Here is a 24,531-nt window from a genome sequence, read left to right as displayed (position 1 = left end):
GAGAGTTTCAACCTAGATCTTGCCACCTGGGAATCCCATGTGAGATTTTCTTGAAGTGAGACCCCCAGATATATAAAGGTAGAAACCCTTTCCAGACTAATTTCCCCCAGTTTTGGATTTGGTCTGGTCTTGGTCGGAGGGTTGAAGATCATGAACTTAGTTTTTTCCGTGTTCACCTCCAACCCATGTTGTCGACAGAAGTGACCAAAACCATCCACGATCCTCTGGATCCCCATAGGGGTTTTGGAAAGAAGGAGGGTATCATCGGCAAACATTATTGCCGGAACCCTCCTTCCTGCCAAAACCGGGGCGTCATTATCCCCAACAGCGTCAAGGTGTTGAATGACGCTGTTAATGTACAGACAGAACAGTGTCGGAGCCAAGACACAGCCCTGTCTGACACCTCGGCAGACCGGAAATTTACCCGAGGGCTTGCCATCCCTCCCACACCTCACTACCGCAAAGTTGTTCTCATGCAGCCTAATAATGATTCTGAGGAGGTGGGGGGAACTCCTAGCTTCTGCAAAACCTCCCATAACTTCCCCCTCGGGACGAGGTCAAAGGCTGACCTCAGGTCCACGAAGACCATGTACAATCGGCCTCCCTCTAACGTAACCGTCTTCCAATACAGGAGAAGGAGGCGAAAGATTTGGTCCATGGTCGACGTGTTCTTCCTGAAGCCAGCCTGAAGGGGGCTCAAGATGTCATTGGCCTCGACCCAGTCTAGGAGATGGTCCAAGATGAGGCGCGCGAAGAGCTTTTGGGGCACATCTATCAGGCTTATAGGCCTGTAATTGGAAGGGAGCAGAGTAGAACCCTTCTTGTGGATGGGCACAATCTCTGCCCCCAACCACGACCCAGGGATCGCCATACCTCCGAGAATGGCATTAAATAGAACGAGAAGGTATGGGCCCCAGATATCCGGGTGGTGCCTAAATAGATCCCCGGGTAACCTATCCAGGCCTGGCGCCTTCCCCGCTGCTAGACGTTCTAGGGCAAGCTCCACTTCCCCCAGGGATAGTTCCATTCCGAACTCCTGAGTGCCCAAGGGCAATTGCAGCTCTGCGGCCGGGCAGGAACTAGTGTCTTGGTAGAGAGCCCCAAAATGGGCCTCCCAGACCGCGGGAGCTATATTAGACTCAATCGCTTTGCTGAGTTCCCCTGACCCATTATTTACAAGGGCCCAGAATTTCCGGGAGTCCCTGATTTTGAGGGCATCGTAGAGGTCCTGCCAATGGTTCCAGTCCCACTCGGTCCTTGCAGCCGCCAGCACTGATTTATGGTGATTCCTTAAGTCGCGGACTTTAGCCTTGTCTGACCCCTCTTTTATGGCTGCAATGAGCTCAGCTTTTGCTGCCCTGCAATCTGGGGTATACCAGGTGGGGACAGGGGTCCTTTTCTTTCGGATTGGGACCTCCGGATGGAATACCCCGGCCAAGTCCCTCACTAAAACCTGGTGAATATTTCCCAGTTTCTCGTGGTAATCGGGGGTTCTTGGATCGTTCAGGAGAGCATCCACCTCCACAAAGCTTGGGAGTGCCAGCTCATATAATTTCTTAATGGACTCTTCCGACCTCACCAACTTTCCCCACTTAACCCGGCGCCTGTTTGTGGTAAGGAGCAAATCCCCCATGTCGACCCCTTGGCCAGCTGGGGATGAGTCCGTCAAGGGCAAAGGGCACAAGATGTTTAGGCAGAGGGCGTTGTGGTCGCTGTCTGACCTCTTAATTAATTAATTGGCTTCTAGGCTGCGTCAGCTCCATCGGGACAGGGCGTTCCGGTGTTTCCAAAGGCAGGTCCTGATTTCATTGAATGTGGACGACGTCACATTATATATTAGGGATCCTCAACAGAATGTTAACCCCCTATTAAGAGTTTCTGGTGTTTGGTCATCTGTCAGGTCCTCATATAAATTGGGAAAAATCACAATCTTTTCCGCTAACGGCTGCCGTCACTAAATTTCAGTTAGACTTTCCCCTTGAATGGTGTGGCTCTGATCTCCGCTACTTGGGAATACAGGTATCCCGGGATAGGGAAGAAACAATCCGACTAAACTATGGCACAGCAATCACAAGGTTAGCTAATAACGTCATGCGCTGGATATCTTTACCCCGGTCGCTCGCAGGAAGAGCTTCCCTCATAAAAATGGAGGTTCTGCCTCCGTTCTTTTACCTATTTTTGAATGTCCCTTATTATCCCTGGAAGTACTTCTTTAAAACACTACGAGCTGAGATGACCCGTCTCTTGTGGGGGGGGGAAACAGCCGCGACTTCAATGGGCTATCCTCACACAACCTTACGACAGGGGCGGATTCGACATCCCGGATTTTGAAGTGTACTATGTAAGTGCGCAGGCACATTATGCATATCATTGGATGCAACCCACTATAAATTCCTGCAGCGAGTGTATTATACGCCTGCCAAGAAGTTCATGGTTTCAGTTATCGGATAATGACCGCTGTGATAGATGTGGGAGACCGGGAGCGGGTTTTTTGCACTTGGCTTTGGAATGCCCGAGGGTGTGGGACTATTGGACACAGGTACACACAGTTCTTGAACGCATGTTAGATACTGTCCTAGCAAAAGATCTGTTGGTTATGCTATTGGGATATACCGCACAAATACCTAAGCAGCATAGAAAGTTCCTTGATCTTACCCTTCTTCTAGTCAAGCGTAGGGTGGCCTGTTGTTGGGGTAGGGGGCGGGCCCCAAAGTTTAAGGAATGGTTGCGTGATGTTGTGTATTGCCAGGAACAAACCTCTGTCTATGCGGAAACACAGCCAGTGGCCTCTAGACCAAGAGATGTTTGGGGACCACTCTGTGCATAACTTGCTTGTGGGGGAGAAGAAGGATCTGAATCCAACCACAGGTAGAAGTGGTGTTTCTGCTGGTCTCCTCTTATAAGGAATAGCCTCTACATGTTCAGTCTTTGGGTTGATATAGACTTTCTTTAGTTTAGGATCTGGCCTAAACAGTTCTTCCTCCTCTGCAACCTTCTTTGGCGTCGATTTTTTGGGTGCCGATAGAGGTTGTTTCGTGTGCTTTGCTTTAGGAGGCGTTATTGAGTCCTGTGTCAAAGTTTTCGGTGTCGAAGGTGGTTTCGGCTTGGTAGGAGTTTTTAGTACCGACTTTGTAGATTTGGGAGTGGAGACAGGTCTCGTTGGCCTTGCGGCGTCGGACTCTGGCTTCCCATCTTTATTTTTGGAACCGGAAGGCTTCGGAGTTGGAGCTTTTTTCGGATCCGGTACAGTCTTAGGCTTCAGCGCCGATGCATCTTTTGGTTTGGGTGCCGAAGGATCTTTGTCTTTGGGCACCGAAGGGTGTTTTGGCTTCGGTGTCGAGGAATCTTTCGGTACCGAAGGATGTGTGTGCTTCGGTGCCAATGGAAGAGGTGGAATTGGCACGTGTGGTCTTGTCGGTCCCGAGGCACCGGAAGGCGTAGTTGTTTTCCTCGGAGCAGAGCCCAAAGGTTAGGCGTCGGAGGGGGTTTCTCGGTCCCGACTGGGCCCCATGGGCGGAGTGCTGACCGATGCCTTTGGTTTGTGTAGTGTCTGTTGTGCAGGGGCAGAGGTACTCACGGGTTGTGGAGATGGAATCGAATCGTCTGAGTCCTCTGCCCCGATATGATCTAGAGATCAGGCGAGTCTTCCTCGGAGACGAGTGGAGCCTCGTCCTCGGAGATATATTCGAGTGGATCCTCGTCCTCGGAGACTTCTTCTTCGACAATCTCCTCCTCAAAGATGGCCTCCGGTGCTGGTGCTGATCTCATCTCGTGTCGACGCGCCCTCCGATCCCGAATGGTCTTCTTCGATCGGAAGGACGCATAAGCTGTGCAGGTCGACTCGTCGTGTTCCGGCGATAGACAGAGGTTGCAGACCTCGTGATGGTCGCTATGAGGGAACTTTGCTCGACATACCGGGCATCTCTTGAAAGGAGTTCTGTCCATGAGGCGTAGGCCGTACGGCGCCGATAGGCCCAACGGCCCGCATCGACGCACCGGAATGTAGTTGATGTCGAAAGTTGTTTATTCGATGTCGATGATGTTGTTATAAAGTTGTTTGCGCTTCGAAGTTGCAGAAAAGTCTTTTCTAGCCGGAGCGGAAAACTTTCAACCGAACCCAGTGGCGGAAAAAAAACAATCTGAGGATGGAGTCGATGACCATGCGCAGTATTGTCCAAGGGAGGAGTCACCTATCTCGTGACTACAAAGACTTCTTCCAAGAAGACAACAACCTGAAATAATCCGAGCCCAACACCAGGTGGCGATCTAATGCACAGTATACGATCTGCAGCTCATATGCCTCGAACATGGTCTTTCAAAGACCTGTGAAGTGCTCGGGTGCGGCAGTGTGTGCGCCCAGGAAGCTTGGGTGAGGTGACAGAGGGAGGGAGGGAGACCGGAGCAAGACAGACAGGAGGAAGACAGAGGGTGACAGAGTGAGGTAGATGGGAAGGGAGGGAGACAGAGAGTGAAGGAGACAGAAGGGAACGGAGGGAGGGAGAGAGAGGGAGGGAGGGAGAAAGAGGGAGAGAGAGGGAGACGGAGAGAGAGAGGGAGGAGACCAAGGGAGAGAGGAAGGGAGATGGAGAGAGATAGAGAGAGGGAGATGGAGAGAGATAGAGAGAGGGAGACGGAGAGAGACGGAGAAGGAGAGAGAGGGAGAGAGAGGGAGAAGGAGAGAGAGAGGGAGAGGGAGGGCGACAGACAGAGAGGGAGACAGACAGAGAGGGAGACAGACCGAGAGGGAGACAGACCGAGAGGGAGGGCGACCGAGAGGGAGGGCGACCGAGAGGGAGGGCGACCGAGAGGGAGGGCGACCGAGAGGGAGGGCGACCGAGAGGGAGGGCGACCGAGAGGGAGGGCGACCGAGAGGGAGGGCGACCGAGAGGGAGGGCGACCGAGAGGGAGGGCGACCGAGAGGGAGGGCGACAGAGAGGGAGGGCGACAGAGAGGGAGGGCGACAGAGAGGGAGGGCGACAGAGAGGGAGGGCGACAGAGAGGGAGGGCGACAGAGAGGGAGGGCGACAGAGAGGGAGGGCGACAGAGAGGGAGGGCGACAGAGAGGGAGGGCGACAGAGAGGGAGGGCGACAGAGAGGGAGGGCGACAGAGAGGGAGGGCGACAGAGAGGGAGGGCGACAGAGAGGGAGGGCGACAGAGAGGGAGGGCGACAGAGAGGGAGGGCGACAGAGAGGGAGGGCGACAGAGAGGGAGGGCGACAGAGAGGGAGGGCGACAGAGAGGGAGGGCGACAGAGAGGGAGGGCGACAGAGAGGGAGGGCGACAGAGAGGGAGGGCGACAGAGAGGGAGGGCGACAGAGAGGGAGGGCGACAGAGAGGGAGGGCGACAGAGAGGGAGGGCGACAGAGAGGGAGGGCGACAGAGAGGGAGGGCGACAGAGAGGGAGGGCGACAGAGGGAGGGCGACAGAGGGAGGGCGACAGAGGGAGGGCGACAGAGGGAGGGCGACAGAGAGGGAGGGCGACAGAGAGGGAGGGAGACAGAGAGGGAGGGAGACAGAGAGGGAGGGAGACAGAGAGGGAGGGAGACAGAGAGGGAGGGAGACAGAGAGGGAGGGAGACAGAGAGGGAGGGAGACAGAGAGGGAGGGAGACAGAGAGGGAGGGAGACAGAGAGGGAGGGAGACAGAGAGGGAGGGAGACAGAGTGGGAGGGTGACAGAGAGGGAGGGAGACAGAGAGGGAGGGAGACAGAGAGGGAGGGAGACAGAGAGGGAGGGAGACAGAGAGGGAGGGAGACAGAGAGGGGGGAGACAGAGAGGGAGGGAGACAGAGAGGGAGGGAGACGGAGGGAGGGAGACGGAGGGAGGGAGACGGAGGGAGGGAGACGGAGGGAGGGAGACGGAGGGAAAGGGAGGGAGACAGGGAGGGAGACAGGGACAGGCAGGGAGAGAGGGAGGGAGAAAGAGAGAGAGAGGAGGAGGGAGACAGAGAGAGGGAGGGAGAGATAGAGAGGGAAGGAGGGAGAGATAGAGAGGGAAGGAGACAGAGAGAGCGAGAGAGAGAAAGATGCGTGTAAGCCGGGTCAGATTCACAATTGCTTTAGTAGCCTTCTTGCTTTCTCATACTTGCTTGAAAATGCACCATTTGCCCACTTTTATTTCAAAATTTTCTTCCAGGGGGAGAACCCCCCCTTAGATGGTTCTGGCTCGCTCACTACGCTTGCTCGCTAAACTTCCTTACTGTGTCCCAAAATGATGCATCTCCAAAAAGTGTGTCACCAACATGAAAAGTTTGGAAAGCTGTGCTCTAGACACCTACGTTCCTCTTCACTAACCCTCGCAACCCCCTCCCCGCATCCGTCTCAGCCACAGCAGCGGTCAATCCTTCGCCTACATTGCTGCCAAGACCTGGAACTAGGGGTGACAGTGTTGCACTTTACAAATGCTGTTAGAATTTGAATTGAATGGACTTTGGCTCCACCTACTAAAGTATTACTCCCTCCCCTCGTGGTATTTGCCTTCCAGAAGTACTTACACTGAAAGTCAAGGGAGACTGTTTTGCAACTGGAAAGTATATTCACTCACCATAGTCTCTTACATTCAAGCCTTTATCTCCTATATGTTATTCAATACTGAAAGCAATCCTTTTTAACTACTTTTTCGGAGCAATGACAAAGTTTAGAGTTTGCACTTCTGCATGTCATCATTAGAATGTTAGTTATGTTGCTAGGATGGAATATTAGCTTTTGATTATAGGAGTTGGTGTGTGAGCTGTGAAGCTGTGCTGGATGGATCTACCTTTACTCTCCAATAAAGCAATTTATCTTTCATCAAATTGACTGGAAATTGGATCTTTTCATTGGCGACGAGGTGGTCTTCTCTTTGCAGGGGACAGAGACATTGATACTACTTTGATACCTTCACCCCTGGATTTATGGACTTATTAGAGATTTTTGAACCAATTGGAATATATCTACAGCAATTTACTTCTGGATATGCTGTGAGTAAAATTGTATTGGATGGAAACACACACTTGACAGGATTTAATTCGAAATGGTGTGATTTTGACTCTCTAATAAAGAAAGGAAGATTAATTTCCTTTAATATTCTTCTAAAGATTGTTTAAATCTAAGCCTGAAGGTTTTAATACAGAGGCTTAGACAAATTTTACCTGTTTTTATCGTCATTTCGGGACTGCATGTATTAAACTGTAGCTGAAGTGCATGTATTAAACTGTAGCTGAACTGAAGTTGAGCTCGATCTAACTGAGCAAACTGAGCATAATCTGAGCATAATTTTTGATTATATTTTTAAGAGCTGAATGTCTGAAAATCATCTGACTAAAACTTCATTTTTGGCTTTAAAAGATGTTTCCACAGTAAAGTATTGAAGATTATTTGAAGGTAAACACTGTAACAAACGGCCATATTGGAAAACAAGCTCTATTTCCTCCCGAAAACAGCCTGAATGTTTTTATTGGCGGCCATATTGGAAAACATGCTCTAATTTCTCCTGAAAACAGCCTGAATGTTTTTCTTGGCGTCCATTTTAAGAGATTGAGCAATGCTTCATTGAAAAGCCTTGTTTACAAGATTGTTATTGAAAAACGATCGCGAATTTGAAAGCAACAGAAATAGAGAGAGAAAAGAACAGTTTTCTACAACATTAATTTTCTACAGTTCTGGGAAACATGAATTCTGGAAGAAGTGCTATTTTTCAAATTGGGAACATTTGGAGTTGAAAAGCATAATAAGTGGACCAGTGATTTCAGAAGAATAAAGTTCATCAACTTTCTGGTTTGTTATATTAAACTATTATTTTATCTTCTTATATTGACTTATTGTTTTGACTTATTTTAATAACCAATATTTCCTTCTAGGTACGTTGTATTGGGTCTATATTATCATTGTAATTATTTTTTTTATCAATATGGGTGATCAATCTATGTCTGCTCCTCCACGTTTTCTTCCTACTCCTGGTGATCCAACAATTCTTTGGAAAGAATGGAAAAAATTATTTCTCACTTATATTTTAGCGATAGGAGCAGAAAAATGTGGACCCATACGGAAGCAAACCATATTACTCCATCAACTTGGAGTTGAATGACGTCGATTGTATGAAGATTTACCTGAGATTTCTCTGGGAACAGGGGATGGTCAACCCATTATTGTATATGAGATGTCAATGAAAATGTTAGAATTGCGTTTTACCACTAAAGTGAATGTGGTCCTTGAGAGGCATACGCTTTTTTAGTCGCAAGCCAAAAATTGATGAGGATATTGGCACCTATGTTGCTACGTTGAGAGGTTTATCACTTACATGCCAATTTGAAAACTTAGCTGATTCTCTTATTCGAGATCAAATAGTAAGGTGCACTAACAATAAGAGAATACAAGAGAAATTACTTATTAAAGATCAGTCTCTTGAGGAAGCAATAATTCGCTAAAGGGTTAGAACATACCCAAATGTGGATTAAAGAAATGGAAGTTTGCAGTGATCCATTAACTAAGGATCAGGGTAATACAAGTTGTGAAATACAAGCTTATATTGATGAAACTAAGTTAGGTAAACAAACTATAAAAATCCTGTCAAGTATGACGGATCTGTTAATAATAATATGTCAAAATTTGACACAAGAATTGTTAAATGTTACTGCTGTGGGGCACCTGGTCACGTTGCTTCTAGTCCCAAGTGTGCTGCGAGAAATGCATTATGTAGGATTTGTGGTAAAAGGGGACATCTTGCTAAGGCGTGTAGGACCAAAATCCAATCAGGACAAACTCAATCAAACCAAGTACATGAAGTGAGTGATGTTTCTGATGATATGCGAGAGATTATGTTATGTGTTGATGGTTACAATTACACTTCTGAGTACGATCAAGGGTACAGTAATGATCTAGAATCACTTTGCGATCATTCAATTTTGGATTGTGACGTAGTTAGGGAGAGCACTTCATTATTAAACAAACCTCATTGCATCATAAAATTAGATTCATATGTTAATATGCTTGTAGATTCAGGCAGTCTTTACACTTTGTTATCCATGGAAATGTATTGTAAAGTGTGGAAAGATAAATCTGATACTAACTCGTGGAATAAGCCTGACATAAGAGCTGTTGGGTATGGGGGAAAAACCACTGACATAATTGGACTCAAATGGATGATAATATCTTTTAAAGGAAAGAAAGTATATGGAAGAGTGTATTTGACTAAACAGGGTTCGAATTTGTTGTGTTGGCGTCATCAAAAAGATTTAAATATTATCCTCAACCCTAATGCTGAAGAACCTGTTATGTCTACTGTTGTGCATGATGTTAATTCTGTCTATCAAAATGACTTATTTGAGAAGTTCTCAAGAGTATTCTCTGATGATCTAGGAAAGTTAAAAGACTTCTCGCACAAAATTATTCTAAAGAAAAATGCTGTTCCAGTGGTGCACAATGTTAGAAATGTTCCCCATCTAATGAGAGAGCCATTGCAATGTGAACTTAAAAAGCTTCTAACTCAAGGAATTATTGAACCAATTGAGGCCTCTGAATGGTAGGCTCCGATTGTCGTAGCGCCAAAAGATGGGAACAAAATTTGTTTGTGTGTGGACTTGCGCGATTTAAACAGGAATATTTGGGTGGATAGGCAACCTTTGCCAAATATTTCGGAAATGCTTACAGCTATGGGAGGTGGTACTGTTTTCAGTGTAATAGACATGTCTTCAGCGTATCATCAGATAGATTTGGAAAGTGGGTTGAGGCATCTTACCTCTTTTGTTACGCCGTTAGGGGCATTTAGATATTGTAGAATGCCTTTTGGTTTAGCATCCGCCTCTGCGGTATTTCAGAGAGTCATGGAAAGGATTTTTGGAGACATGAATGATGTTTCATGCTTTCAGGATGATGTCTTGATTGTGGGGAAAGATAATGTGCACCATGATACGATTCTGAATGAGGTGTTGAAAAGGATGGATGACAATGGATTGACTATAAAGAAAAAAAAATGTCAGTTGAAAAAGGATAGTGGAACATATCTTGGACATGAAATTTGCAAAGATAGTATTAAGCCTAAAAAACGTATCATTGCTGCAGTCAGACTCTCCCATCCCAAAAAATAAGGATCAACTTAAGTCATTCTTAGGACTTGCGGAATATTGCTCAAAATTTGTCAAAGGTTTCACAGAAATTGTTGAACCATTGAGGTTGCAAATGAAGAAAGGAGCTATCTTTACTTTGAATGGTGGTTGTGAAAAGGCATTTAACAATATAAAAAAAGTATCATTAGTGCTTCTACTCTTGGCCATTTTAACGTTAAGGATAAAACATTTATTACAACTGATGCAAGTGCAGTTGGGATTGGAGCTGTTTTGACTCAGTTGAGCAATGGTGAGGAAAAGATCATTGGATTTGCTTCCAGAAGATTACGAATTGCAGAATTATCCTATTCCGTGATAGAGAGGGAAGCCTTAGCGTGTTGTTGGGGGATCAAGCACTTTAAGTACTTTGTATGGGGTCTTCCTTTTAATGTGCAAACTGATCATAAACTGTTAGTTCATCTTTTCAAAGGAGGTAGAGGGTTAGAAGGAAATGTCACCCCTAGAATTTCAAGATGGATTTTATCTGTTCTCAATTTCAATGTTGTTGTTGAATATGTTAAAGGTCTCAAGAATGTGGTAGCGGACTATCTATCAAGGATGCCAATTGAGGGTGTGGAAAATATTATGGATGACATGATTGATGTAGTACATGATGTTAAATGAGTTGAACATGCTTTTAGCAAGGAAGAAGTGATTACTTGTGTTTCTCATGGGTGGCATCAAAACAATATTGAAGATGTTAAACTCAGAAGTTTCTACCATGTTGAGGCCGAATTGAGTGTATGTGAAGGAAAATTGTTGAGAAGATATCAATTTGTACCACCAGTGAGTTTGAGAGGGAAAATTATAAATATTGCTCATGAGGGACACTTAGGCAGAAACATGACTAAGAGAAGGGTTCGACAGTCGTATTGGTGGCCTGGAATGGATAGAGAGATTGAAGATGCAGTAAGAGAATGTTATGCTTGTGATCAAGCCGATAAAACAAAAGTTATAAGGCAACCTCCACTAGTGTGTACATCTTTTTCTAAACGTCCATGGGAAAGAGTGGCAATTGATTTTCTAGGGCCAATTGCTAAGCTTGGTTCTCGCAGTAGATTTTTGATGGCATTGTTGACTACCATTCCAAGTGGTTTGTAGTAGAGAGCACAGAATTTATAACTACTCAAAGGGTTTTTGATTTTATGGAAAGAGTGTTTATGAATGAAGGGATACCTAAGACATTGGTGTCAGATAATTGTGTTCAGCCGGTGTCGAAAGAAATGCAGGAATTTCTTTCTAAATTTGGGATTATTCATGAGAGAGTTGCTTTGTTTAGGCCACAAGCCAATGGTTTGGTGAAACAAATTAACCGACTAATTATGGATAATATCCAGTTGTCCCTAGCTAATGGCTTATCATGGCGTGAATAATTGAACAAATTGGTGTGGTCTAATAGAATTACACCGCATTCGATAACAGGAGTTTCTCCATTTTTCTTTGAAAGGACTTGAACCTGGTGTCAAAGAGGTTCCTGGTTGGTTGAAAGTGAAAGATTGTGTGTGGGTTGACAGAAGTGCGGTCGAAGATAAAGTATTTAAAATGCAAACTGAGTCTGCTAAGTATTATAATGAAAAGAAGGGTGTGAAAGAAATTGAATTTAGAATTGGCGACTGGGTGACCATAAAACGTGGTGGTATAACTACAAAGGGTGACAGCAAATTTTCTGCACCGATACAAGTGAAGTCTGTAAAAGGGAATGTTGTTATTCTTTCTGATGGATCAGTAGTACTGGAAACATATGTAAATGTCGTGCTCCAGTACATGTTTCAGAAAATGTATATTTTTGGAATGTAAAAAATGGAAATGTTATCATATTCATTTAAGTTTATTTTTATATGTAAAAATGTATACATTTGTGTTCAATATATATTAAGTAAGGAGATGTGTAGAGTTGGCACATCTGCATGTCATCATTAGAATGTTAGTTATGTGGCTAGGATGGAATATTAGCTTTTGCTTATAGGAGTTGGTTTGTGAGCTGTGAAGCTGTGCTGGAGGTATCTACCTTTACTCTCCAATAAAGCAATTTATCTTTCATCAAATTGACTGGAAATTGGATCTTTTCACAAAGCCAAAAGGGCACACTTTAATGTTTTAATGTGGTAAATGGCATATGTGCATGCAGCAATCAAACAGTATTTGTGAATGCCCGTCTTTACATGCAATGGGATATTAAAGCCAGTCCTACTGGCTTTGCCTCTGCTTGGTTTGGTGTGGGAAGCAAGGAAAAACACAATAGTCAATTACATAGAATAATAGCAGCCACTGGAGTTCCTCATGATGTGGTATGTGATGAGAAAGGATAATGTTACTTACCAACTAAGCATCTGTTCTTGGTACGTAGAGCTGTAGATTCACATGCTTTGCATACTCCGGCCATCTAGTGTTGGGTCTGGATGGTTGCAAGTTGTTTTTTCTTCGAAGAAGTCTCTCCATTCACTAGGTAAGGTGACTCCTCCTTTCGGTGATAGTGCGCATGGGCATCGACTCCATTGTTTGATTGTTTTCCCGCGAGAGGGTGAGTATGGAGTAGGTATGTGTAGAATAGAGATGTCCATGCATATGTATGTGAGTAGGAAGAACTGAAACAACTCCAGGTGTTTGAGGAGGCATGTGAATCTACAGCTCTACATGCCGAGAACAGATGCTTACTGGATAAATAACATTATCCGTTCGAGGCATGTGTGCTGTAGATATACATGCTTTGCATAGACTATAAAGCAGTATGCTCTCCAAGCGCTGGATAACCTGTAGGTGATGCAGTTGTTTGAAATAGTGTCTTAAGCACTGTTTGGCCTATGTTAGCTTGGTGTAGTGCTAGCACATATACACAATAGTGTTTGGTAAATGTGTGTGGTTTAGACCATGTAGCGGCTCTACAGATGTCAGCTAGAGGAATATGGCCTAAGAAGGCTATAGTAGCCCCAATTTTGCGTGCAGAATGCGCCCTAGGGGGTATGGATAAAGTTCTTAGGTTTTACATAGCATATTTAAATGCATTTAACAATCCATCTTCAAATGCCTGATTTAGAGATGGGATTGCCCTTGTGAGGTGGAGCAAATGCAACAAACAATTGTTTTGTATTGTGAAAACCCTTGGTCCTTACTATGTAATACAATACGGCTCTTCTAATGTCCAGCGGGTAGAGAGCTTGTTCTGCTATTGAATCGGGTTGAAGAAAGAACAAGGGAAACTCAACTGATTGGTTAATATGAAAAATAGAAACTACTTTGGGAAGGAATTTTGGATTGGTGAGAAAAACTACTATCTTCTCAGGTTAATGCCTGTAACTCACCAACTTTCCTCAATAAAGTGAGGGCAATGAGATAAGCAACTTTCCATGAAATAAACTGTAGAGGGTTCAAAAGGTGGATCCATAAGTCTTGTAAGGGAGATATTAAGATTCCATACTGAAAGCCTTAATGACAAATTTTGAATAGAGATAAATGTCCTTTTTGCGAATATGCAGCCACTGCTGCACAGTGCAAATACATAGATCTATAAGTCAACCCTGTTTGCTGTAAGTGCAATAGACAACACATCTTTTCCACTTCGCTGCATAGCAAGCTCTGGTAGTAGGCTTTCTTTGTTCTTACAAACTAGTCATAAATTGTGGTGGTAAATTTAAATAAGCAAACTCTGTGATTGCAGGAGACAGATCAGTAGGTTGAGCTCCTTGTGATTTGGATGTCTGACTTCTCCATGGTTCTGAGTGAGGAGACTGGAGGTGAGATGTAGTTTTTGATCTGGAACCACTGATAGTTCTGACAGCGTGGTGTACCAAGGTTGACGAGCCAATGTGGGGGCTACTAGAATTAGTGTGAGGGATGTTTGCCTGAGCCTCCAAACCAGTAACGGAAGTAGTGGGCGAGGCGGAAAAGCGTAGGCAAATATCCCTGACCAGTTCATCCACAGGGCATTGCCTTTGGATAGACGGTGAGGGTACCTGGATGCGAAGTTTGGGTTTTGTGCGTTGTCTACTGTGGCGATCAGGTATAATTGTGGAAATCCCCATTGTTGGAAGTACGGATGGAGAACTTAGGGATGAAGTTCCCACTTGTGAATTTGTTGCCTCTTTCTGCTGAGTAGGATGGCAATCTAATTGCTTATTCTTGGAAGGTGTTCCGCCAGGAGATAGATCCTGTGATGTATTGCCCAGTTCCAAATGTTTTGAGAGAGGCGTGACAGAGTGTGTTCAACCCCGTTTTTGTACATAGTACATTGCTGTCATGTTGTCTGTGCAGACTAGGACAGCTCGGTCCATGAGGTTATTTTGCAAAGCTTTGAGTGCTAGGAACACTGCCCGAAGTTCTAGGTGGTTGATGTGGAAACTTAGATTCTCGTCCCACACACCCTGGATTGTGTAATGTTGGAGATGGGCACTCCAATCAGTGAGAGATGTGTCTGCTGTTAGCACGATCTGTGGAATAGTGTGAAGGGCCACCCTTTTGATATATTTTGTGGGTTCCACCACTAGAGAGAGCAATGGGTGAGGCAGTTTACCAACACTAGATCGGTTAATTGACCCTGCGTCTGATTCCACTGACGTTGTAAGCACTCTTGTAGGGTACGCATATCAAGCCTTACATGGGGTACAACTGGGATGCAAGGCGCCATCATTCTTAAAAGTTGCATAAAAACTGTGGCTGGTAATGTTTGGTTGGGTTGAAACTGTAGCATCATAGACTGAATGTTGTGAATTCTGGCTACATTGGGAGAGGCTAGAGCCATGACAGTGTTGATAGTGGCTCATAGGGAAGACTGCATCTGTGAAGGACACAGGTAAGATTTCTTTGCATTGAGCATGAAGCTCAATTGAGGAAGTAGATCTATTGTAGTCTGAGTGTGTTGCAGACAGTTTTGGTAAGTGCTGGCTTTCATGAGCCAGTCGTCTAGGTAGGGGAAGACATGAATAGGTTGTCTTCTGAGATGAGCTGCTACTACTTCCAGATACTTGGTAAATACTCTGGGAGCAGTGGTGACTCCAAACGGAAGTACTTTGAACTGGTAATGCTTGCCTGCTATCAAAAAAATGAGGTATTTGCGATGAGCTGGATGAATTGGAATGTGTAAACATGCGCCTTAAGGGTCACCATGTGAAAGTGCTCTGACAGTATATATTGGTTCAACTCTCTGAGATACAGAATAGGTCTAAATGAGCTGTACTTTTTGGGTTCAGAAAGTAGAGAGAGCAAACCCCTGAACCTTGGTACTGAAGTGGGACTTGTTCTATGGCTCCTTTCAGTAAGAAAGATTGCACTTCTTGTTCGAGCAACATCAAGTGAGGTGGAATATTTGGAGGATTGGTGGTAAGCTCCAGGCAATAACCATGTTGGATAATTCCAAGCACCCATTTCTCGGTCGTTATAGACTGCCAAATGAGGAGAAAGCGTTGAAGTCTTCCCCTGACAGATGTGGAATAGTTGGAGGAAAGCCAATGCTTATTCGGGGAAGGGGAGTTAAGGGGTGTGGTGCCTTTACCCCTGCCCTTAGAATTGTTCTGTCTATACCCTACTCTGAAAAATCCTCTTGAAGAATAGGATTGGTTATTACCCTTGTACAAGGAAGTGTTTTGGTCGGAGGGTGTTGACTTGGACCCTCCCCAGTAAAAGGAGCATCGTGAGGAGCCTCTGTTTGAAGGAGACTGAAGCGCTCCCCTGGATTTTGTTACTCTAGTGTCCTTCTTCATTTTTTCAAGCGCTTGATGTACCTCGGGGCCAAAAAGATGTTCTTTGTCAAAAGGTATATTTAAAATAAATTGTTAGACTTCGGGCTTGATACCGGAGATCCTTAACCAAGCATGCCTTCTGAGTAGAACACTAGCATTGACCTCTCTAGCTGCAGTGTCAGCAGCATCTAGAGCACACCTTATGAAAGAGCTGGAAATCAATGTTCCTTCTTGGACCAAGTCTTGGGCTTTAGCTATATGCTCACCTGAAAGATATTGTAGTAATTGCTCCATTTTGTTCCAGTGCGCCATGTCGTATCTGGCTAGAAGGCCCTGCGTGATCCACCCCAATTCACGTGGTTTTTGAACTTCAAGAATAGGAGCGTAGTTTTGTTCCTATGCCGGCGCACAGCATTCCTTTCACTTGACACTTATTTCCTTCTTTTTTAAATTCAGCCAAATTAATCCACGTACTCCTAGATATTGTGATTACTTCATTTATTTTTCGATGGTAAAATCGCATGTGAGATGAGGTATATTCAACTGTTTCTAATGCCTCAGATATGCCATTCCAAGCCTTTTTCTGGGGCACGCCTGAACGTGTTTTTTGAACGCTCCAATTCTTGAAGTTCAAAAACCACGTGAATTGGGGTGGATCACGTAGCCTGTGCTGCACGCTTAACAGTCATCAGTTTTGAATTATGGACTAATATGCTAAAAAAAAGGTGTGCACTGTAGCATTTCACAGATTGGATATCAAGGTTTCCGCCCTAAATACAAGCTGCACCCTTAAGAACATCGCTATCATCAAGAACGTAAAGGACAAGTCGACACACGTGAGATGTACACCTCAGCATACAGATGAAATCTGGTTGCGAACTGAGTTTTTCATTTTAGATCACGGACACGCACATGATGTGCTATGCTAAAAGTTGAAATTAATGCATGATGAACTTGTAGGTACACATTGTACCTTATATGGATGTCTACGAAAATACGAACTGCAACTTTACTCAGCAGTGTAATATTTGACAGCAAAGGGGAGGGCGGGTAATATCTTCAAATAGCCTTGGAGAAATGGTGAATTGTGAAGGGTTGAACTAAGGAGTTCTTTTTGATTTTAACTACAATCAGCGCGTTTAAGTGTTGTTAAACACACTGAATCTGGGATAAGTAGTCATTGTGACTATAGGTTATCGGGCGTCCTCACATAATTGGTTTAATGAGAGAGGAGGGGTTTGGTTACATCGTATATAAGTAAGGGAACACCAGGAAGTCAGGTTCTGCGGCAGGAAATGAGCCAGTTGAAGCATAAAGTTTGAAAGAAAGACGAAGGTATGTGAGCACGAGATCTTGTAGTGCAGTTTAAATATCGGGTAGTAGAAGAGGAATCTGGGAGATATTTATGTGGACGACAGTTTTCAGAAGGTTGGTCACAAGAGCTAGGGTTAATTAATTGATGAATGGGACATCACAGGCTATTTTTTCGACAACAAGTAGTTTTGATTTTAGAGGGAAAACGCTGCATAAGGTTCAGATGTAAGACATGGCATGGATTTTGATGTTTAAAATGTACCAGCACATAATGTATGTTTGATCAGTCCGTAGTGATAACTTATTGACATTCATTTTATGCATTCATTTGTAGTGAAACCCCTGAGGAAGAACTTATCAAAGTTCGAAATGCATTGGGTTAACATGATTCACTTTTGAGGATGTTTGATATGTTCTGGGGTGCCCCAGAAAAAGGCTTGGAATGGCATATCTGAGGCATTAGAAACAGTTGAATATACCTCATCTCACGTGTGATTTTACCATCGTAAAATAAATGAAGTAATCACAATATCTAGGAGTACGTGGATTAATTTGGCTGAATTTAAAAAAGAAGGAAATAAGTGTCAAGTGAAAGGAATGCTGTGCGCCGGCTTAGGAACGAAACTACGCTCCTATTCTTGAAGTCCGCATAACTTTGAGCATAGGGAGTGTTTGGCTTGACCTGTGTGTGTATCCTAGTGTAGCAAATAAAATGTCCTCTTCTAAGGATTCTTTGTGGTGTACCACCTCGTGGTATTGTGCAGCCTTGGCAACTTAATGTTATTTAGAAAATAACTCAAGACATGGCTGTTCTGCCAATAATTCCCCTATGTCCCTGTTCTGTGCTATTTTCTTTGGGTCTGTCAGCGCCTTGACACTCTGTCTGAGTAGCTGAGCGCTTTACAAAACTCCATTTAACATAACATAACATAAGTTCTTGATAGGATACATTGTTATCAGGTAGAAATGGCTTGTCAGGGTAAAGTTGTGGATCGTTATCCAATGGAGGGTCAATTGTATAAACTGTCCATGGACCCCCTAGTAAGTGTGTGTTTGCCTCATCAATATCGTCTCCAACATGGTGAGATAGTGAAGAGTCTTGAGGTGTGATGTGCAAGGGGTCTAAAAGTGGGGAGGAGGGTGGTGGAGGAGATGGCAGTGGTGGACGAAAAGGGCTGGCACCAACATTTTTCCTTTACAAAGGGATTTTGGAATGACGGTCGTCATCAGGAAGCTTGTGTTTAGAAGGCGTCTTAGCGAGAATATGCCCTGTATCCGTTTCTTTTGTTTGGGATCTGATTTGGATAGTACAATGTCTAATTTCGGATCTGAAGGTGCTGAAGGGAGATCTTTGGCTTTCCGCACCGAGTATTTCAGAACCGAGATGGAATGGCCTTTTGGCATGGAAGATTTCGGCTCCGAACAGACTTTGTGCTTGGGAATGGATGGTTTCGGCTTCAAAGTGGATTTTGGCCGACTCGGACCCAAGCCGGAAGGCTTTACGACATGTTTTGATGCTGAGCCGCTTTGTTCGCCATACCTTGGCAGGGTATGCTCAGACGGGAGTCCCTTGCTCACTTTGCCACTGGATTCAAGCAAGCCTGGCTGAAGACGGCTGATATGCCAGAAACCGGTCCTAGGAAGCTTGTTTCCGGTCCAGGGAAGGCATGGCTCGGCAGTTCGGGATGGACTGTTCCCATGAGGCACAGGGTCAGACTGATTTGCATATGGCCATGTCTGAACTGGGGTGGCAGAGTGGGCTAAAGAACGGCGATGAATTAAACCCAGATCTGTTGACTGGGTGTGAGTGTTTGATTGGTTCGGATGCCTCGTCCATCACCACCCCCTTTTGTACCGAGCCGGGAGGGGGAGCGTCAGCAACATCTTCTCGGTGCCGACCTTGGCCAGTAGGCAGAGGTGGTGCCAAACCTTTAGATTTTTTGGGAGTGGGTGGACGGGGCAAGGGGGTCTTCTGTACTCACGTCACCCTGTCCCTGCGGCACATCGTCGATGCGGAGGTCTATCTCCAACTCTGAATCAGAGTCTGATACGGAGTAGGCATGTTCCGCCGCAGCCACTGAGGGTTCGGGGTCATCTTGCTCAGAGTCTTCACTGACAATATCTGGCGCGTCGTTGACGTGTTGGTGCTGCATCTGCAGACGTTGGGCCCGACGATCGCAGAACATTTTCTTCGACCAAAACAAATTGCACACGTCGCAGTCTTTTTCTCTGTTCTCTGGAGACGAGCACGTTACATATATGGTGCAAGTCGGTATGCGGCTACTTGTTGTGGCACAGGGGACAGAATTTGAACGGAGTCCGGTCCATCGACGAAGAGATTGACCGATGAGGTTAGACCAGATGGCCACCCTCAAAAGTTTCCAATCAAAAATGGAAATTTCATTGACCGAATCGATACGCGCAGATGTGGGAAACGCATAGGAAACAATACCCTCGAGTGGATTGCACACCGAGGGGAATCTGAACAACAGTTTCGAACCGGAGTGCAGCAATACCGAACCTGATTGCGGAAAAATATAATCCAACAATAGAGTCGATGCCCATGCGCACGATCACCAAAAGGAGGAGTCACCTTACCTTGTGACTGGAAAGACTTCTTCGAAGAAAAAACAACTTGCAGACACCCGGACCCAACCCAACCCGGAGTATGCAGAGCATGTGTATCTACAGCACACCTGCCTCGAACGGGACCATTTACACTTCTGGTTTACTGACATACCCAAGTGCAACACCACATCCCCAGCGACAAGGCTGGAGCACCATTCTGACCCCCACAAACACCACCCAAAACTTTCCACAAAGACAATAATTTGAAAATACACTGGTCCTATTATACACATCTGAGTAGCTTTTTACATAACCATACAAGAGCACTTGGGGAGCACAACAGTATGTCAAACACCACAGAAATGTGACAATACAAGAGGCAACAACATGATTTGATTATGACAGATATTTCTATGTTCGATTTGAAAAACGTACTTCTGATGGTCGTGGCAAACCTTTCTGGATAGCCTTGTGCCTTTGTTTCAGCTCCTTTGCACGTTCTGCATCTCTGAGAGCCTAAATTCCAAAAATATACAAAACATTACTGACTCTGCAGTGCTGGAGATCAGAGAAAGTATTAGTTACAGTGAGCGAAGAGTAACCCTATTGACAAACATTACAGTTTATTGAAATGACACGCACCCCACAGTTATGACATCCTGACAAAAAGAACAAGTTCCTTACATTCAATATTGTTTCCTCTGATGGATGTGATGGCTTCTCCAGATTCTTTGCATGAACCAAATTTTCATTTCATGCAACAGAGTGAATTAAGAACAAATTCCCGTAGAACCCCTAGGTTGTGCTGGTTTATGTCATCCGAGGTGTCTGCACGGCAAGAGTGACATGGACCTTGGTATATGAGGTACCACTGCGCCAGGAACGTTAGTTGCGCTTTGAACCAGGGCTCTTTGAAGTAATGCAAAAGTAGCCAACTTGCCTTGCAAAAAAGTTTACAAAGAAATATTCTGTGGCTCTTTTCTTTCCAATTCGTAACAGATATTTGATACACAACAAAATCTACCTAAAGAAAATGTTACAAACCACCTTCTCCTCTTTGGGTCAATTACATTAAATACATTTGTATAAATATGGAAATTTGAAGTCCAACGAATATGGCGAGTCAATACTGTAGGAAAGTGCCTGCCTCTGACACGGTCATCCCCACTTTTTGCCTGGTATTCAATGCAATTTTGACAGAACAGGCACTGCCCTGTGTGCCATGCCTGCAGACACTGCATGCAGTATAGGTAAGTCACCCCTACAGCAGGTATTACAGCCCTAACGCAGGGTACACTATGGATTAGTTACTTACCTGTAATCCTAGTTCTCTTCCATGGGTATACTCATTAAAGTCATAAGCACTGAATTATCTCCGCCCATGAGCGGGAACCCGGAACACATAACAATATACATATATATGTGTAAATATATCAAAAAGTACATTGTACTAAAATAATTATACACATATACATGTATAACAACCATAATATGCAGCCTAACATATACACATAGGCTAATAAAGCCAACCTTACACACGTTCTGAAGCATGAAAATATGCTAAATATAAATGCAATAAACAGGCATGAGCCTAAAATGCATTACATAACCATGAAAAAACTTTTATTTTCATCAAAGAACCTGTTGTAAACAGTTATTAGCCTAAAAGGCTGCATATGAAAATTTGTCTGTGTACAGAAAATCAGACTGGCACCCTGCCTTTAAGGCCCCAGAGAATCTGCACACTTTGCCTTTAAGGCCTCTAGGAGAACTCTGTTCCCATCATGCACCACAGGTGACAGTTAGGTCAGTTCTTTTGTACGGTACAGTAAACATTAGCAGGAAACTGCCCTTAAAACTTTACATTATATATTGAAAACTTCAATGCCACTGCTCGCCCGGGGAGGCGGGAGGGTGCTTATGACTTTAATGAGTATACCCCTGGAAGAGAACTAGGATTACAGGTAAGTAACTAATCCTTCTCTTCCAGGGGATACTCATTAATAGTCATAAGCACTGAATAGAGTAGCAAGCTCATACCCACTAGAAGCGGGCGAACAGATAAACGCATAGCTATATTTCAAACAACACAGTGTTTAACTAGAAGTAGCAAACAAATTTCTCAGTGATGCCTGTCCCACTTGAGCATCTGTTTGCGCATCAGAATGAATATGCTACTTACCAGTATGCATCTGTTCTTGGCATGTAGGGCTGCTAACATTCATATCTTAGCATTAGATCGCCGCCTAGTGTTGGGCTCGGATGATTGCACATTGTTGTCCTGGAAGAGTCTTCGAAGTATCCTGAGATAGGTGGCTCCTCCCCTGGACTACAGTGCGCATGGGCATCGGCTCCATCCCCAGATTGTTTTTCGCCATTGTGGCAGAAGATGGAGTGAAAAGTGTAAAGGATGTCCATGCTAATGAATAAATACAATAGTATATCTGCAGCTGCGACAGGCACCGGGGAGGAGGGCGGGCGATATGAATGTTAGCAGCCCTACATGCCAAGAACAGATGCATACTGGTAAGTAGCATATTCAGTTCGAGGCATGTGGGCTGCTAAATTCATATCTTAGCATAGAATACATAGCAGTCCCTCCATCAGCGGCGGTTGCCCGTGCCAGCTGCAGAAACCTGAAAAAGTGTCTTGAGAACAGCCTGTCCTACAGCTGCTTGCTGCTTGGAATGCACATCAACACAGTAGTGTTTTGTGAAGGTATGTGGTGTGACCCACGTGGCTGCTCTGCAAATATCCTCTAAAGGAATGTTCCCTAGGAAAGCCATGGATGCCCCCAGTTTGCGTGTGGAGTGCGCTCTGGGGGGTATTGTTAAAGTGCGCTTGGCTTTTTGATAACATATCTGGATGCACTTAACAATCCACCTGGCTATCCCTGCTTTGGAAATTGGGTTGCCTTTGTGTTGTGGTGCGAAGGCAACAAAGAGTTGTTTTGTCTTTCTAAAGGGTTGTGTTCTGTCTATGTAGTACATCAACGCCCTCCGTACATCTAAGGTATGGAGCATTCTTTCCGCCACCGTTTGCGGGTTTTGAAAGAATGCTGGTAAGTCAATAGTTTGGTTTAGATGAAACTGTGACACCACCTTCGGAAGGAATTTGGGGTTAGTGCGTAGCACTACCCTATTTGGATGAATTTGAATGAATGGCTCTTGGATTGTGAGCGCCTGCAGCTCACTGACACGCCTCAGAGACGTAATAGCTATAAGGAAAGCTACTTTCCACGTAAGGAACTGGAGTTCACACGAGTGCAGTGGCTCAAATGGTGGTCCCATCAGTCTGGTGAGGACGACATTGAGGTTCCACACTGGAGCTGGCGGTGTCCTTGGGGGAATGACTCTTTTCAGATCTTCAAGGAAGGCTTTAATGGCGGGCACTCTGAACACAGAGAGGTGCTGCCTGTTCTGAAGATAAGCCGCTATGGCGGATAGATGTATCCGAATGGAAGTGTACGCCAGATTGCACTTGTAAAGATGCAACAGATAGCAGATGATGTTGGGGATAGATGCATCAAGCGGGTTGATGTCATTGGCTGTACAGTAGATGACAAAACGCTTCCACTTTGCAGCATAGCATGCTCTAGTAGTTGGTTTCCTCGCCTCCTTGATGATGCTCATGCATTCCGGAGGCAGGTTAAGGTACCCAAACTCTAGGACCTCAGGAGCCAGATCGCCAGGTTGAGCTGTTGCGGATCTGGATGCTGAATTTCTCCATGGTTCTGCGTCAAAAGACTGGGCGTGAGACGCAGTCTTTGATGCGGCACCACTGAGAGTTCGAGGAACGTGGTGTACCATGCTTGGCGCGCCCACGTTGGAGCAACTAGGATGAGAGTCATCTCGTGCTGCCTTAGCTTTCTTGCGACCAGCGGTATTAGAGGGGCTGGCGGAAAAGCGTACGCAAATTTGCCTGACCAGTTCATCCATATCGCATTCCCCTGCGACTGTGGGTGAGGGAACCTGGCGGCAAAGTGTTGGCATTTTGCGTTCTCTTTTGTGGCAAACAGGTCTATCTCCGGATGACCCCACTGCTGGAAGTACGGGTGGAGGACAGATGGGTGTAACTCCCACTCGTGCATTTGATGGCTGTACCTGCTGAGCAGATCCGCCATCTGATTGTCCTTTCCTGGGAGGTGTTCTGCCATGAGGAAAATGTTCCTCTGAATGGCCCACTTCCACATGCTCTGAGCCAGATGAGACAGCTGTGGCGAGTGGGTGCCTCCCTGCTTTTGAATGTAGTACATCGCGGTCATGTTGTCCGTCCGGACTAGCACGACTTTGTTGCACAGATGTACAATGAAGGACTTGAGCGCCATGAAGATTGCCATCAGTTCCAGATAGTTGATGTGCATCTTCTGTTGCTGCATTGACCATAGTCCCTGCACTGTGTAAGTGAGCACATGAGCTCCCCATCCCTGGAGAGATGCGTCCGTTGTCAGGACAATCTGCGGCACAGGCTCTTGGAACAGTCGGCCCTTGCAAAGGTTGTGTGGAGTCCACCAATGCAGAGAGTCGTATGCCCGACTGGTAACCAACACTAGGTCTGTCAATTGTCCACGAGCCTGTGTCCACTGATTCGCTAAGCACTCCTGGAGCGGGCGCATGTGTAGCCGTGCGTGAGGGACTATGAAGATGCAGGAGGCCATCATGCCTATCAACTGCATGAACACTCTCGCTGGAAGCGAGTGTTGTGGCCTGAACCTTTGGATCAGGGCCTGCATGCTGTCTATCCTGACTTGGTTTGGCTGAGCCATGGCCGTCAGGGTGTTGATCGTTGCACCTAGGAACTGCCGGACATGTGCCGGCTGAAGATGCGATTTTGGGTAATTTAGGGAGAAACCCAGATTGTGAAGAAGGTGAATTGTAGTTGACATGTCCGCGGCGCAC

General features: G+C 45.3%; 1 protein-coding gene across 1 annotated transcript in view; it reads right to left on the bottom strand.

The window, feature by feature from the left end:
• Positions 1-24,531, bottom strand: part of CDC5L (cell division cycle 5 like) — a 253,054-nt gene that overhangs the window by 70,388 nt on the left and 158,135 nt on the right. Inside the window, exon 12 of the mRNA XM_078647614.1 lies at positions 20,069-20,149. Coding sequence (XP_078503740.1) covers positions 20,069-20,149 — 81 coding nt within the window. The remainder of the gene's footprint in view (positions 1-20,068; positions 20,150-24,531) is intronic.

Source organism: Lissotriton helveticus, chromosome 6 (assembly GCF_964261635.1).
Source record: "Lissotriton helveticus chromosome 6, aLisHel1.1, whole genome shotgun sequence".
Taxonomy (NCBI): domain Eukaryota; kingdom Metazoa; phylum Chordata; class Amphibia; order Caudata; family Salamandridae; genus Lissotriton; species Lissotriton helveticus.
The sequence above is the reverse complement of the archived record's forward strand: the minus strand, read 5'-3'. Positions and strand labels throughout refer to the sequence as shown.